Here is a 17979-nt window from a genome sequence, read left to right on the forward strand (position 1 = left end):
GCAGGAGGAAGCACTATGCGCACTTATAGAAACAGATTATTTTACCAAATGGGTAGTTTCAGAAGCTTACTACACAGTCAACAAAGTCGACACTATGAATTTCATATGGAATCATCTGCCAATTCGAAATCCCATGGGAAATAGTCGTTGACAACGGAACAACATTTCAGATTGCTAAAGTACATGAGTTGTGTGACACATTGCATATTAAACTAAGCTACGCCTTTGTCACCTACCCACAAGGCAATGGACAACCAGAAGCTTCTAACAAGGTTATCTTTGCCAACATAAAGAAAAATTTAGAAGATAAGAAAGGCCCTTGGTAAGACAAAATTCTAAAAGTTTTATGTGCTTACCGCACAACTAAAAGAACCTCGACAAGAGAATCACTATATGCTATGGTCTACAGGACTAAATCAGTCATACTAACAAAAGTGGGCCTTCCCACTCGCCACACCGAAATGGCCTCTAGTCCAACTGTCAACAATACGCAACTATCGCATAATCTTGATCTCTTAGACGAATTTCATATGATTTTTCAGATTCGACATGAAAAGTACCAGAAGGTTGTTGAATGCTACTATGAAAAACACATCAATACACACTCTTTCAAACTAGGTGAGTGGGTCATTAGACGGGTCACTAGAAACCAAAGGAAGTGAGAACTGAATTGGGAAAGCCCATATGAAATTTCAGAAGCTTTAGGGAAGGGTGCTTATGTAGAGTCCAAGAACTTTACTTAGCTAAGATAGATAATAGTATGATAGTATGTTTAGTGTTATCTTTGTTACTATGGATTTTTGGTTCAGACCGGGAATTATTTGGACACTCATAGTAGTACTTATAGATTTTCTAAGTTTAATCTATAGTTTAAGAATATTAAGTGTAACCTAAGGTTTGATTAATGTGACTGATATTAAGGATTATATTTATTATACTATAAGGTTTAGATATCAACCAATAGGATTTTAAGCACATGTTATGAATGGCAATTAAGGATTATGTATTTTTAGGATTTAATTTAATAAGGAGTAAAGTTTGAATCCCCTAAGGTCAGTCAGCAGCTTTGAATACGTTGAGGGCTTAGTCAAGGCTGTTTACCCCATTCAAACTTAGCTAAAAATGTGTAATTTTGTGTTTAATTATTCAGCGAGTGCCGATATATCGCAGCTATAGGGGGCGATATGTCGCAGCACGTAGATACGGAAAACACGAAACGATGCACTGTCGCCTCGGGCATACTGGCCCAGGCGATATATCGCCTACAGGGGGCGATATATCGCCTCCTTTAGCATGAATTCAAACTCTTTTGAATTCTTTTCCTTTCAGCCATTCAAACTCCTTCAACAGTCCAGCATCTTTTGAACGAGTCTTCAGCCTCTGCTGAACGATTATTCAAATGATTTTCACCTAAAAAGCCATTATTTTTATTCAAGTAAAATCAAGATATTTTCATTCCCAAACTCTATAAATAGGACCTAGTACCCAGCCATTATTCACCATTTGCTCTAAGTTCAGAAGCTGCTAGTGATAAGTGAGTGTGAGAGTGTAAACACTTGGTTTGGGGAAAAACTATAAGCTTAAACATCATAAGCTTATCAAACACTTTGGGAAGTGAGTGCTATAGTATTTCGGTGGAAGTTAGATTGATCTTGCAAATCTTTGAGGTAAAACCAAAACTCTATTTCATTTATTTCATGTTATTTCCTTTCTCAAAACCTTCTACTCAGTCCCCTAGCCTCATTCTTATTTTGGTTAAGGAATCCAAGCTCTTAAGCATATAAGTCGGTAAGTATGTTTTCTATGGTTTAGTCTTTCCATCTCTTCCATTTCATCTCCTTTCTTTAGACTCACTCTTTCTTATGGTTTTAGGAGTGTTCCAAAGGTCCCAACTCAGTCCATAATCCCGGTAACTTTGGTAAGGAAAATAGGCTAGAATCTATATGTTTATGTTTATGTTATCTTATGTGTTATGTTATGATATGCTATGAATATGTTATGAATATGATATGTATGTATGTTTGTAGGCTTGGGCATATGACCCATATGACTAATAAGACCCCAAATGGGTTATGGGCATATGACCTACTTAGCTAGTAGGACCCCACTAATTCCATGGGCATATGCTTGTTTAGTCTATGGGACCCCAAGTAATAATGGCCATTATAATAAGTGTATTATGTGTTATGATATGTCTTTACGTTTATTATGAAATTTATGTGTATGACTTTGTGTTAGATTTTCCTTGCTGGGCATTAGGCTCATTCCTTTTTGTTTTATGTGCAGGAAATAAGCTTTAGAGGCGGTAAGATTCGTGACGCTTAGAGGATGTGTATCGATGGTGAATGGAGTCAAGGGGCCGAGTGTTATTCGATTCGAGGATGTAGTCTTGTTTATGTTTTTATGGTTTTAAATGTATTTTCCGCATTTTCTATGTAACCCTTTTTACTTTAAGTTAATTTTGTTTTAAAGACAATGGGTACCCATATCCTACTTATTTTGTGAAAGTGACCTTTGTTTCTACAAGTTTATAATAAATTGTGGTATTTTCGCAAATGTATGTTTTAGTAAGACTTTTTATGTATAGTTTCGTTAATGGTCCAAATAGTCTAGATTAGTGGGTCATTACAGCTTATGTGCTCAAAGATATACAGAATGAGCAAAGAGTTCCCCATACATGGAATTCTATGTCTTTAAAGCATTCATATTGCCGATGTAGCACATGTACAATTTCAAAAATTAATACAAATAGTATATATTTTGCATATTTGCTCCCTAAAATTATTTATGGTTCAAGATTCATTTTATTTCTTTTAGTACTATCATGATAAGCATATTAACAAGCAGAATCTTTATTACAGAGAATCTTGTAGGGAATAGTGCCCTTAAGGCAATTGTAGTTGACAAATGTTTTAAATAAAATAAATAATTGAATTGAATTATTATATATATAGACTATGTCCGATATTATATGATAATATTAAGTGAATATCATAAAATTCCAAAGTTTATCTATGTGGTCTTAATCTAATATTTGTATTGGAGGATCGAGATTAAGAAAATAATTTTAAAAAGTTCGCAGTAAAATAAAGTTATGGAATCTTTAGAATAATTACTGCTAGTATGGTCCACTAGTATTATGAATACATGTGACCTAGATCTGGGTTACTAGTGTAGTAGGACACTTTAGTGGAGGTACTTTCCATGTTGAGAGTATGTAGAATTAGACCGGATGTGATTTGTTAATACTTGTTTAAACATCGTTTCATAGTATTAATCAAACACATCAAACGATGATCATATACACGATGATCTTAATCCCGAGGTTACTATGATCAACTCCTATATATGTCATCTGATCCTTTGATTCATGTGTTAAGGTTTGTCAGAATGATCAGCCTAAGAACAATAATTTTGGGGACTAAATGATGTATTTGGCTGGGGACGTAGTTTAACAGATATGGAATATATACCTTCTTATAGATTTAATAATTGTTCCCTATTGGGTTGACTTTTGGAACTGAAAAGGTTATGAGCGCTCACGTCGCAAACTTTTTGTGACACAACCTTCAGTAGTAAAGTCAAGGGTACTCTAGGAACAAGATATAGCTAAAAGGGTAAAACAATAATTTATTCCCTTTTAGTTATGAACCATTAATAGATGATTAACGTTGTTTGTAATGATTATATCAATGGATACTTTATTCTTTAATAAAGCACTCAGTAAATATATGTCTATAATTATCAAGAGTTCAATATCATATTTTTAGTGGAGTAATCATGGGATTAATAAATATGATTATTTAATCAAAGAGCTTCGATTAATAATGTAATATTTTTTACAGCTTCATATTATAGGTCCATAGGTCCCCACGGTGGCTCTATCAACACCATATCAAAGGTAAGAGTTGATACAATGGTATAAGTATAATTTGGGAATTTGAGAAGAATTTTATTCTTCGGGTCAAGTATGCAATTATATGATAATTGAGGTTGAATAATGTTGACGCCATTTTTCGTCAACAGTGAAAGAAGAGCACGTAAACAATAACTAGTAATGGCCAATAAAAGTTTGATAATACAGAACACGATTTTTTACGTGGTTCAGCAGTTAAATCTGCCTAGTCCACGAGTCTTTTTTATTAAGCTCAAGATGTTCTCTGAAAATTCTTCAAGGATGAATTCTTCAGAGTTTTCTCTCAAGAATCAGAAATTCGGTCCTTTACAATGGTGCATGACCTCTCTATTTATAGAGAAGAATGCAGAATACTATCCCACATATTTTGGGTAGTTACTCTTTATTTGCAAATAAATCAAATGGCTTTAAATGCCTGTAATCCGATATAAAAGGAAACGTCCCCTGAAGACCAGGGGGCGTATAACTAATCAAATAATATCCCATGATTTTAGGGGATTTACAGTAATAAATGTAGACCGCGTCCCTTATAGATAACACTTGTAGACGTTCAAGGTTATTATCATGTATCTCCAAGGCCGTACTCTCCCAGGTCTCACATCAACTTTCGAGCTAATAACATCTCCCGAGGTCACATGGCTTTCGAGATTGTACGCGCGTCAGGCTCGGAACCCCTGACCCGAGGTCATCCCTGAGGACAGATGCATCTCGGGAGATTTCCTGCGAGATCGTGCGGATTTCGAGGCCAACATATTCGAAGTCGTCTCAGCTTTGCAGGCTCGATGTCTAGTCTTGGAACATACTTCAGACTTTACGAATTCATTCGCTGCGAATCCAGCTTTCGAGGTCACATTTAACATGGCTCGAAATCTGGGTATAACAAATAATTAATTTAGAATTAAATATTAATTTTCAAAAATATATTTATTAATTTAAATTTGTAAATTTCGAATTTCATATAAATAAATAAATAAATAAATATTTTAAATTAGTTATTTTAGAATTAAATATTAATTTTCAAAAATATATTTATTAATTTAAATTTGTAAATTTCGAATTTCATATAAATAAAATTTTTAAATTAGTTATTTTATTTGAGTGGGAGAAAATAAAATTGGCGAGTCAAAAATAGTTTTTGATTTATTTAATCTTAAAAGATGATGATAATGATGATCATCAATTTGAATTTTGAATTTAAAATTTAAATTTTGAAATATGGTTGTCATCTTTTCTATGAAAAGATTGACACCTTATTTTGTAGGAGATTGATTTTAATTAAATAATTAAATAAAAGAAAAATGCAAAATCCCTAAAAAGGGAATAGCAGTACACACCTGACATAGTCCAAAGACTGTGCCATGTGCGTACCACATATACAAATATTGTATTTGTATACTTTTTATTTTATTTATTTAATTATTTAATAATTTAAAAATGGTTTTTCAAATTTGGTAAGTTAGATATTTATCTAAATCAAATCCTATCATTATTATGATATTTTAATATATTACTATTATTATTAGGAATAATAAGGTGATAGAAAAATCTCTATATATATGATATAGAAGAAGAAGAGAAAAATATACACACATAAAAGAAATACACAAGAGAAAATACATAATAGCAGAGAAAGAAAAGACATAACAATACAGGGACAATTTAGAATAGTTCTCAGAGTTTTTGTCAGACAAAACTCTTTCTTCTTCTTCTTCTTTATTCTAGCCATTCTCAGACCATAATCCAACTTCTCATTTGTTGATAAATACTTGTGATTTCTAAAATACAAACCCATGTTCTCTACGTGCCCACACACATCTTGAGGTGTAGAGAACACTCCGGAAGATCGTGGTTTGAGTGCTCAAAGCTTTGGATAGGAAGATCGATAAAAATACGAAAAGACTCAAGGACACTTAATAGGTTTCAAGAGGTAATTGTTTATATGTTCTTGAATTTTTGTGTTTATATTATATATAAATATATTGTATATTTATATATATATATTTGTTGCATGATTAATAATATTGTATATTAAGGTTTCTGGATTGTTTTCTCGGTCATATAAATTATTTATATGATTAATGATTTTTTTTTATTGTTGTTGTTCTTAATAAATCAACACAATGGGCCCACCACGCAAAGTTTTCGTTGCGTGCTCTGACTATTTTTCAACAGTTTTTGCACTACCACATAGGCTTGTACCACATTTTACCCCCTGTAAGTGACATTTATCACTATACGAGACAAGTCACAGGTCCTTTACAGTGCATGTCGTGAGTACCACCTTGCCCATCACTCCATTATCATTATTTTACTTGAACAGTTATGTTGCCTCCCTATCTATATAAATAGAGCTCTTTGCACAAACATAAGCACCTTATAAGCAAAGGAAATCACCATCCTCTACCTGCCTTCGTCGACAGAGGCCAACTTATAAGCACCTTCTTAGAGTTACCTTGTAGGAAGATGGTCAAAAGTACTACACCAACCTTACCTACCTCCTACATCCAGACCGATCTGCCTTGATTACGATACTAGATCCTTTGGGTTTGCCATTTTCCAGCCTGATCTACTTTGACTATAGCGGTAAGGTAATCCAAACACAGAGGACATGTTAATAAACAAAGTTAATAAAACATGTTGTACCCCAAAATATGAGCTGAATTACTCAGCACGGGTATAGGTGGCAGACAAGCGAATGAAGAAAGCGTACATATAGAGCATCTTGTAAACTCTAGTGTAAGTAGCTCGAGTAAACTTGATAGCTTACCATAATTAGATATTCTCCAGATTGCTTCTTGTGCCAACAACTTGGTTCGAGATCGCCTTCGTGAAACTAAGAACATGACCCGTGTCAGTTCAGATTAATGTTGCGACACCCAGCTCAAAGGAAGTGTTCAGCTCGCGGAAGCCTAGTCATGATGCACAGTGAAGGATTCCAAAGGAATCGGAGATTATTCATACGCCTCATAAAGGCCCATATTTTATTATTCATTCATTACCTGATATAACGAATATATATTTAATAGCCAATCATATATTTATGTAAATGGGAAGTTACCCAAATTTGCAAGCTACCATATTAGGGTTACCCAAAACTATCTATGTGAATCTCCTATAAGTACAAAAGGGATGGACTGTTAAAGGGATCGACTTTCTGTATGCAAAAAATCTACTAAAATTGTCATCAAGAATTTCTTCAAGAGTCCTAAAAAGATCAATAAGAATGACTCGTGGATTAGGTGGATTTTAACCACTGAACTACGTAAAATCGTGTGAGCATTTTGCACTCTTGGTTTTTGTCATTTCCTGTACATTCGGTTTACGAAAAGCCTAATCTCTCTATTGTCAGATTTCAAAATCCTCGTTGCTAAAAAATCGCGTCAACACAATGGTGCTTTCATTGAGAGTAGATTAGGCTTGAATTCCTACGCACATTTCAACCCAACAATCATTATGGTGGTCACCCGTTCCATGCACGACAACGAAACAGAGCAACTTGATGACTAGGAAGGTCACCATGTGGCCATTCCCAGTGAAGAAGGTACATCTGCGCAACATCACCCTAGAAAACAGCTTGTAGACCAAGAGGATGATGGGAGCTCGAACTCACGCCCACCAGATCTCCATCCTAGGTACCAGACAACCATCGAGATGGAAAAGGCCTAGTTAAGGAACCATCTTGCCCAGGCCAACAAGCATATTGAGGAGATTTTACCTCGATTACTCTATCCTGCAACTGATGCTAATGTCGAAAGGATGCACAGTGGGTCCCACATGTCCCACAGGAATAATCGACCTAATATCATTTGCTCTGTCAGAACTTCAACTCCAAGTTCCGTACCTTCTAAACAGACTCCGCGAAATACTCAACCTACCATTCCACAGGAATAATAATTCAACTCACACTCCCAGGAATCAGCCTTGCCAAATAGGGTGAGCTGAAACCGATTCAAGGAGAAGAGACGTCCCAACAAATCCATCTGTGCCTCGACCAACAGGTCTGGCACAGACAAATGAATATGCACTACCTCCAACCTGGGAAATTGGAGTAGATCAAGGGCGAGCTAATCTAGAGGGTCCCGGTTGAACAAGAATCTCTTCACCAATAAGGCATCCTCCATCGCCGATTCGAAATCCAACGCCACCTCGCCATAGAGGAATACTTTAGCCCGAGGGGATATCAGGAGAAATCCTCCCCCCTCAGAAGACGCTTATATCCCGTGATCTCACGTCAATAATCCAGGTCCTCGATCGTAAGCATGAGCTATGAGCTTCGCGAATGGGAGTTGTTGGAAAAAGAGCCATCGTGGAGGCAAGCACGAAAGGGACCTAAGGAATCATTTAATCTTCGCATATATTCTTTGCTCTGACCCACAGTTTGATCTGCATGATCATCTGAACTCACAAAGAGGACATCAAGCTCGCCCCGATGATTTGAGTTATACTAAGGTCAAGGGAGATTCATCTATTGTACATGACAATGGGAATGTCCCTCATAACCATGCTCAAGCTTGGAGGGATAATAACCCTTCTAACGCGTACAATAGGGTGGGAGCTGATAACCAGCTCCCAAATAACCTATAGACCAAGGATCCAACCCTCAAAGCGATTGGCCTTAATGGAGGAGCAGATGAAATGACTCCTGTCTAGAAAAGACATTGATGACTGTGATTCTAATGAAGAGCACGAGCCTTACGCTCCCCATATTATCGCAGCTCTGTATCTTGTTGGCTTAGGATGTTGACCATATCCACATATGATGGAACCGCTGATCCGTCCAATCAGCTAGGGACCTTCAACACGCTGATGATGGCCCACAACGTAAATGCCGACCTATGGTGTATTTTGTTCCCCACAACGTTGACTAGACCGGCCAAATTGTGGTTCAATAAATATAAAAAACATTCAATCACCTCCTGGAAAAACTATCTTCCGAGTTCAAAAGACAATTTTGATTTGCAAAAGAAACCCAAGTAGAGGCCGATTCTTTGGCTCACATTAAGCAGTAGTTTGGTAAATCCCTGAAGGCATATCTCAACCGATTCACAAATGCGACGACCTGAGCTAGAGACATTGATGATAACTCTAAGCTTATTGCTATGAGGATGGGAATTACCATAGGAGAAATTTGTGGAAAGAACTCTAGAGAAAAGGAGTGAAGATTGTAGATGAATTCTTGGCTCAAGCTCAAGAATGGATAAATTTGGAAGAGGCAGAGTCTGCTGTTACAGGAACCAGCCAGACGCTCATTCAGCCCTCTGGAGTGGTAACGAAAGCTGCAGCTGTGGCTCAGCCTGCTACCCAAAATAACAATTTAGGGGGTAATAAACGAAAAGGGAATGGTGAGGGAGACCAGAACGGATCTAAGAAAAATATGTTAGTATTAAAAGAGAAAATCAAAGATTTGCAGCGGGGAATGGACCCTTTTTTAATAATGATTAATACTAGTGAAGATCATACATATATGTATATATATATATTAAATCACATACAATCAGATTAGAGATTACCTCTTGTAGCCTATCAAGTATCCTTGAATCTTTTTGAATAAAATCTACGATCTTCCAATCCAAGTTCTAAATGCTCACACCTTGATCTTCCAGACACATCCTCAAACACACAAGGACGTGTGTGGGCACATAGGATTCCAAAGGTTGATTTATGATTCTCTAGATGTACTCAACACATGAGATATAGAGATGTTTGATAGATAGAAGATATATTTGATAGTTTTTCAAGTTTAGGAGAACTATCGCATAAAAAAATAATCTAAAAGTATCGCTCTATAGTTATTATAAAGATAATTAATCTAATTAATTAATATTTATTTTTTTAAAAATAAATTTCAAATTAAAAGTGATTTGTTATAACTATTTAATTATTTAATTTAAATCATTTTAAAAAAATAATAATTAAATAACTGATTAAACAAATATTTTGAAATTCAAAATTCAAATCCCAGATATTGGGGAATCCCTGTGTGTGTCGCCCCACATATTAGGGCTTCCCTAATGTTCTCAATTGTTTGTTTAATTACCTTTTAAGACAATATATTTATCCCAGCATAAATATCAGATATTTCAAAATTAACATTATCTTAAAATATCAGTTTTAAATAAATAAATATCATATTTTAAATAAGATATTTATTATTCTCCCTCTATATATTAATCCAAACAAGATTAATTAATCAATTGCCTATTATTATCACATAATTATTTCTTTGCCCTAGAAAATGAATTCATTTACAATTAAATCCTTCTCTCTACAAATCTTTCTTTTGACATTCTTGCCCTTGATAGTGTAGGGCAGAGGTGATTTGGGGACCATGGACCTATAATACGAAGCTCCAATAAACTAGATTATTTATTAAACTCTTTAATCTAATAATCTTATTTATTAATTCCATGATTACTCCACTATAAATATAGAATTTCACTCTAAGTAGTTGTAGAATTATATTTAAAGAGTTTTCTCTTATAGTCCATTGATATAATCAATAATTGCAATTTTTCCCTCCATTTATTGATTCGTTAATTAAAGCTGGTCAAAATTATTGTTTTACCCTTCTAATTAGCTCTTGATCCTTAAGTACCATTAATTCATTAGCGAATAATTAATATATAATCAAACTATAGATTTGAGCTCAATAACTATTCAGTTCCAGAATTAACCCTTAAGGGAACCAATATTCGATCCGTTAGGAAAGTATGGATTCCATTATTGTAATTCATGTTCTCAGCCATTCATGATTTTGAATCTCCAAAACAAAAGTCATTAGTCTCATTATACTAAGAAACCTTAACAAGTGAATCAAAAGATCCAATAAACACAAGCAGGAGTTCATAAATACTCAGGATTTAGTCTGATCTACAAATAATCATCTATTATGATAAGAATTAAATCTTTATGTCAAGTGGCAAGTTTATAAAGATAATTAATTCTCATCAGTCCTGTTATATATAATCTCTATTATATATGGCACATTTACTAAGATGTCTCTTCACATCAGTAATCTGAATCTAGATCACTTGCATCTCGTATGCTAAGAAAATCGTACTAGTAACCATTCATTAAAGATTCAATACTTTAATATGTTATTTACTATTTTATTCATTATATATGATCTTAATTCTCTCGTACTAATACAAGATCATATTCTCATGAATGAATACGAAATTTTCTTCATATTATCATATAATTAATTCAAACAATAATTATAATATTCAAATATAATAAAATTGTTCTTACATTTAATTCAATAAAATGTATTTACATGCTTTTAGGGCATTAATACTAACAAAATAAGCACAGGGGATAAATATACCTCCATCTACATCGCCTATACAGATTTAATGGATATACAAGAACGTATTTATTTAGAAAACTTTGCCTGCCTTCCATGGAAGAAGCTTGAGCCCATAAAGCATTAAAGGGCGAAGAGAGACCCAACTAAATTATGTCGGTACCATAATAACATTGGTCACAACACTGATGTTTGTCATCAACTAAAAGATGAGATCGAGACTCTCATCCGGGCTCTCCTAGTCAACCAACAAGGCAGAACCAACAACCAACTCAAGCAAGCTAGGCCAACCTTCAACCAGCGCAAGGAAATTCAAGTTATCCCTCATCCTGTTGAAGGAAGGGACATATCCACTAATGCTGGAGGGCCCCATTGGTTGGAATGAGCAGTGGAGCCCAAAAAAGATATATCTAGGAGCTGAAGACACACAATGGCACCGAATTTGTACCGGAGCAGAGGTTATCAAAGCAACAATGGTTGGAAAGACAACCAATCATTTTTATAGAAGAGGCCACTAGCCACGTTCAATTCCTGCATAGGATAGATGATATCTTTGATCAACTACAAGGGGCAGTAGTGTTCCCAAAGATTGATCTGCGATCCTGGTACCATCAGCTGAAAGTGAAGGAATGAGACATTCCTAAAACAGCTTTCAAAACTCGCTATGGACATTATGAGTCCCTAGTGATGTCTTTTGGACTCACTAATGCCTCAACAGTGTTCATGGACATGATGAACAGAGTGTTTAAGGACTAGTTGGATAAATTTGTAAGTGTGTTTATAGACGACATCCTTATTTACTCAAAGACTAAGGAAGAGCATGAGGAGCACATGCGGGTGACACTCAATAGACTATGAGAGCATCAACTATATGATAAGTTCTCTAAGTATGAATTTTGGTTGGAACTAGTGACTTTCCTAGGGCATATAGTGTCCATGAATGGAATAACATTGGATCTAGCAAAGATCGAGGCCATTAGAAATTAGCCCAACCCAAGAATACCTGAGAGGTTTGAAGTTTCTTAGGATTAGTGGGCTATTACTAGAAGTTTGTCGAGGGTATTTCTAAGATTGCCACACCCTTGACCTACTTAACCCGCAAACACCAAAAGTTCACATGGATAGAGAATTGTGAAGAAAGTTTTCAAACTATGAAGGATAAGTTAATCTCTGCAACTATCCTTTATGTTCCCACTGATAGCGGGAAGTTCGTGGTTTATTGTGGCACATCTAAGAATGATTTAAATTGTGTGTTGATGCAGAATAGGAAGGTAGAGGCCTATGCCTCAAGGCAGTTCAAGGACTGTGAGAAGAGATATCCCACCCATGATCTTGTGTTAGCAGCAGTAGTGTTCGCACTGAAAATATGGAGACATCACTTTTACGGGGATAAGTGTGAAATTTGCATCGATCACAAAAGTCTGAAGTATTTCTTCACTCAAAAAGAGCCGAATGTGAGACAACAGTGGTGGTTGGAGTTAGCGAAGGAATACAATTGCGAGATTCTATAGCACCTAGGCAAGGCCAACGTGGTGGTTGGTGCATTGAGTAGGCGAGGACATGGAAATGTCTCGGCTCTAAGCACAATTGAGATACCTATGCAGAAATAGATTATTAACACCGACATTGAGCTAGTAATAGGAGGCCTAGAAAACCTCACCCTACAGTCATCCCTATTGGAACAAATTAGAGAAGGGATGAAGGTGGATGAAGCCCTAATGAAGCAAGAGGCTTTGGTACAGGAAAGTGGTAGCAGTGACTTCACGATGTCCAACAGTGGATTGTTGCGATATAAGGACAGGATCTGTATGCCTAACAATGACGAGATTAAGGCAAGTATTATGAAAGATGTGCATACAACACCATATTCCTTACATCCAGGATTGACAAAGATGTATCGAGACCTTAGAGCATTGTATTAGTGGCCTAGAATGAAGAAATATATTGCTGAGTTTGTTGACAGGTGTTTGACATGTCAGCAAGTCAAAGCAGAACACCAATGGCCAGCAGGGCTACTTCAACAACTTTATGTTCTGAAATGGAAATGGGAAGACATAGCGATGGATTTTGTGGTAGAGTTACCCAGGACCACAAAACAACGTGATTCTACTTGGAAATGATACCTACCCCTAATGGAGTTTTCCTATAATAACAGTTATCAATCCACTATTGGGATGGCTCCATATGAGATGCTTTATGGGCGTAAGTGTAGATCTCCTTCACACTGGGATGAAGTTGAAGAGAAACAGATTTTAGGCCCGGAGGCTGTTAGGGAAGCCAGTGAGGCGATCGAGAAAATTCGCCAAAGGATGCTTACCACACAGAGTAAACAAAAGAGTTACGCGGACCTTCAGAAGGGACATCAAGTTTTCAGTGGGCGAGTTTGTATTCTTGAGAGTCTCACCGATGAAGGGTGTTAAGCGTTTTTGAAAGAAAGGAAAGTTGAGCCCTAGATATATAGGTCCATTTAAGATTTTGGACAGAGTAGGGAAAGTTGCATATCGTTTAGCACTGCCCCCAGCACTAGCCAAAATGCATAATGTCTTTCACATCTCGATGTTGCATAAGTACGTGTGAGATCCATCTCATGTGTTGAGTTACGAGCTATTACAGCTAAAGCAGGACCTGAGTTACGATGAATAGCCGGAGCGTGTTATCGAAAAGGGAATCAAGGAAATGGGATAAAAAAGGATTACATTAGTTAAGGTCTTGTGGAAGAATAGTACTTTACGAGAAGCAACATGGGAGTTGGAGGAGGATATGAGAGAAAGATACCCTGAGTTATTTGGTAAGAAAGAATTTTGGGATGAGATTCCTTTTAAGGAGGGTATATTGTTGCGCACCAATTTTTTTTATATTATTAGATTGTGTGCTTTATTTTATTATTAATTGTTAAGTGTTAGAATTTTATTTTTAATTGTTTGAATTGCTTGGTAGAGATTATGTGAATTTAAATTTGTTAATTGTTTAATTTTATTATTTTAATTTGTAAGTTCATGAGTTTTGGTTGTGTGCACTAAGGTGCATGGTTAGTAGAGATGCACTAAAGCACTCGTGTGTGCGCATGTGCATAGTATGCAATGTGAGCATGCAATAGACTGCCATGTGTTTTCCCATTTTATTTATTTTAATTAAAAGAAAAAATGAGAAAATTAAGTGGTAATAATTTGTAGCAATTTTGGGAAAGTTAGAATTTAAGTAATGAAGTGTGAAAGGCCTTGAGTTGGCCGAGTATGAGAGATAGAGAGTGGGAGTGCTCGGTCAAAGGGCTAGGGGTGTGTTTCCGTATTTATTTATGTCATCTTTTCCTTGAATTATTCTTTTATTATTTATTTGATTTTAAGCAAAATTAAAGGAAATGGAAATGGGAAAGTTACCTATTCACATTAGGAGGTTATGGTTAGACTATTAGGGTAAATAAAAGGAAAAGAATCATGAGCTCTTGAAGGCTCATTTGCTTGTGGCTACCGCTTTCAGAGAGAGAAGGTGAGGGCAGGTGTGAGGGCAGGTGTGAGAGCTAGAGAGAGAAGGAGAAGGAGAAAGGAAGGAAGAAGAAAAAATAGAAGGATTTCGAAATCCCTAGAGTATTTTGTGTCTCCTTTCTTTTCCTTGGGGTGTTCGAAAATCATAGGTGCCAAAGTAGTAGAATCAACTTTTTGAGGATTGATTTCTATCAAAGGAGGTAGTTGCTCTCTAGCCTTGTTATTGATTTGTTGATATTTTGATGGATTGTTGTTGTTTTGGCTGTTATTTTGATTCTTGCTATGTGTTGATTGATGTTGTTTTGAGAAGACATAATTATTATATATGGTGATATGTTGATTTTGGTAGTTTTGATGTTAAGTTTCAGCCAAGGTTGTGTACAGGTTCTAGCATATATTTTTATTAATGTTGCTATGATGAATACATATATGGGTAGGATATTTTGAATAGAGGCATGTTGGATTTTAATAGAAAAATGGAAACAAGAATGAGATTTGATGTGTGTTTTGACCTGGTGTATGTTTTAGGGTTCATGTTATTTCTTTTGAATTTCTTGAAAACATACAAGGGATTTGTTGTTGTTGGAACATGTAGGATTCGGCCTAGGGGTCCTTTTTGCATGTTGAGTTATTTTTTTTTTATTATTATTTGTATTACATGTTGTCATTGGTGATCATAAGATCATCTTAGGTTTTGTTTTGGGTTTGGAAACAACAACAGATAGAAACATGTTATATGTTTCGGCCTAGTGCTTTTATAAAAGGGTCATGAACTTCATTTGGCTTTCTTGACTTTACTTTAATATTTTGGGTTAATGAGCATATTGTTAATTGTGATATTTCATGTTATTTGGTCTTATATAATTTGACATGAGCATGCATTATGGTGTAAGTTTGTTTTGATTTTGATGTTGGTTTTGCATGATTAAATGTATTCTTGAATTGTTCAAGTGTAGAAACATGTTAAGTTATGTGTTAACATGATTAAAGATGTAATTTTGAAAAATATATGCTTGCTGTTTTTTTTATTTTGTGATGGTGATGATAAATCAATGATTTAAAAACACACAAGAGAAGCCTCAAAGTGATGTTTTGATTTTATATAAACAAAAGATATTTAATTTCACATGTTAATGGGGGTTTATATAAAAAATGAGCACATGCAGTTTTTGTATTTTGTGAAAGAAAATATGGTTTTAATCCAATTATGTGATTTTAATCAAATAATATGTTTGTTGGAATTTTTGGTTTATTAAGAGGAAAAGTATTTTAAATAAAATAAGTAAAAGCATGTGCTCAAATTAATTAAGCCTTAGATTTTATATATGATAAATGTGATTTTTCCATACTTTAAATTTGTATTTTCTCATTTATAATTATGCAGTTTTTTTATGATAAGTAAAATTATTTTCTTCTAAAGATGATCAAGAAATTCATTTAGTAATTATAAGTAACTACAAAATTTTGTCACATTCTTCTAAAATGTTATTAAGTAATAAATGGGATTATTATTTATACAAATTAAAGCTAAGGAATTATTTTTAATAAATAAAATTTATGAATGACAAATGTGTGATTTAATGGAATAATGTAGTATTTACTAAAGGGAAAAATTATTTATGCTTGCTGAATATTTGAGAAAAAGACAATGAATGAGCATGTAGCATTTATCAACTTTAAGCGTTAATTTTAAGAACACTCACACGTATGCATGTAACATGCAAGTGTATTTTTACGTTCAAACAGACGCCTATTATTCAAACCTAGGATTTTTATTTTATAACCATGACGGATTGATTGGTAGAATTGACATTATTCTTTTATGATTCTATGTGATGTTGTTGTATAAATAGACTTGTGGTGTAACTTGTGTCACGTGTGCATGGCCCATGAACATGTGGGGTATGTATGTTGGGCATGTGTATTCTTACGTGATTTTAAAGACGAAAGTTTGATTATGATTATAGGCTCATTGTGATGTATTCGCACTTTACTTTTGCTTGGACCTGAGGTAAGGAAGTTAGTTAGAATTTTCAATGTATTATACTATAAAAGGTATGACTTGTTATGTTGCAAGAAATAAAGTGTTAGGGAAAGCATATGTTATGATAAGTCAAGTGTTATGAAAAGTGTAAATTCTATGTTTTGATATGTTATGATAAATCAAGTGTTATGAAAAGTGTAAATTTTATGTTTTGATATGAACTGTGATACATGTGTTTGTATGATGAAAGAAAAGAAAAGTTGCTAGCGTGTTGAACGCAACACAAAATATGAGTTACTAAGGATATAACGTAACTCAAAGGGCGGACGCGCTGAGGTTATTCAAGGACTTGAGATCATGTTTACCTCATAGGGGAGGTCTTACCAGTTTGTGCTTTTTGCTGGTTACCTCAAGATGTGACATGGAAAATAGGGGTGTCATGATCACAAATAGTATGATTATGATTATGATGTGTGATTGTGATATATGACTATGATTCTGATTATGAATATGATTTATGAGTATGAAGATGATATGTCTTTGCCCAGGGTTACGATACAATATGCTCTTCTTGCATTTTCTTTGATATTGTTGTATTTAATGTACTTCCTTACCAGGCTTTTAGCTCACCCCTTTACTTTTTCCCCCTTTTAGGAAAACAATAAGGTTTCTCCTTGGCACGCGCAGTGATGAAGGGAGTTCTGATGTCTAAGTATGTATGGCGTGGGGTGTCCTATGAATGAATAACGATCAAGTTGCGCGCCAAGAATAAAAGAACTTATGTTATGATTTTTATTTCAATTACATTAGTGGGACTTACAACTTTATCTCATTTTTGAATATTGCATAAAGACACGTTCTTTTATTCTTAAACTATTGGGCCCAATTGTCATGTTTTATAAAGGCCCCACTTAGATTTTCCTTAAAATGGTGTTTTTCTAATACTTCTGAGTTGAGCGACATTGTTTATAAAGGAATAGAATTAGGGCGCATCTTACAGGTGCAGGCTTGAGGCATGGATGTTACATGTTAGCGATGGGCGGAGTTTTAGAGTTTTAAAATATTTTTCGTTTTGAACATTTTAGTTTTTTTTTACTTGAAATGGTTATTAATGTTGTTGTTGTTTCTAGTTAAGTGTCATACATTTTATTTTCAATAATGAGATCTCACGCCTAGTTTTATTTCAATACTTAAGTTTTTCTGTCATAAATGTTTATTGATTTAAAATGGACTTTTATAAGTAACGTCTCGAGAAATTGGGGCGTTACAATTATTCTGGATTATACAATGA

The 17979-nt window shown here is 34.8% G+C and overlaps 1 protein-coding gene across 1 annotated transcript; it reads left to right on the plus strand.

Annotated features, from left to right (window-relative positions):
• Positions 1 to 12373: 12373 nt before the first annotated feature.
• LOC133823903 (uncharacterized) lies at positions 12374 to 12733 on the plus strand. The gene has a single exon (XM_062256756.1). It carries the CDS (start codon positions 12374 to 12376, stop codon positions 12731 to 12733), a length of 360 nt encoding a protein of 119 aa, XP_062112740.1.
• Positions 12734 to 17979: the final 5246 nt, after the last annotated feature.

Source organism: Humulus lupulus, chromosome 3 (genome assembly GCF_963169125.1).
Source record: "Humulus lupulus chromosome 3, drHumLupu1.1, whole genome shotgun sequence".
NCBI classification, from domain to species: Eukaryota; Viridiplantae; Streptophyta; class Magnoliopsida; order Rosales; family Cannabaceae; genus Humulus; species Humulus lupulus.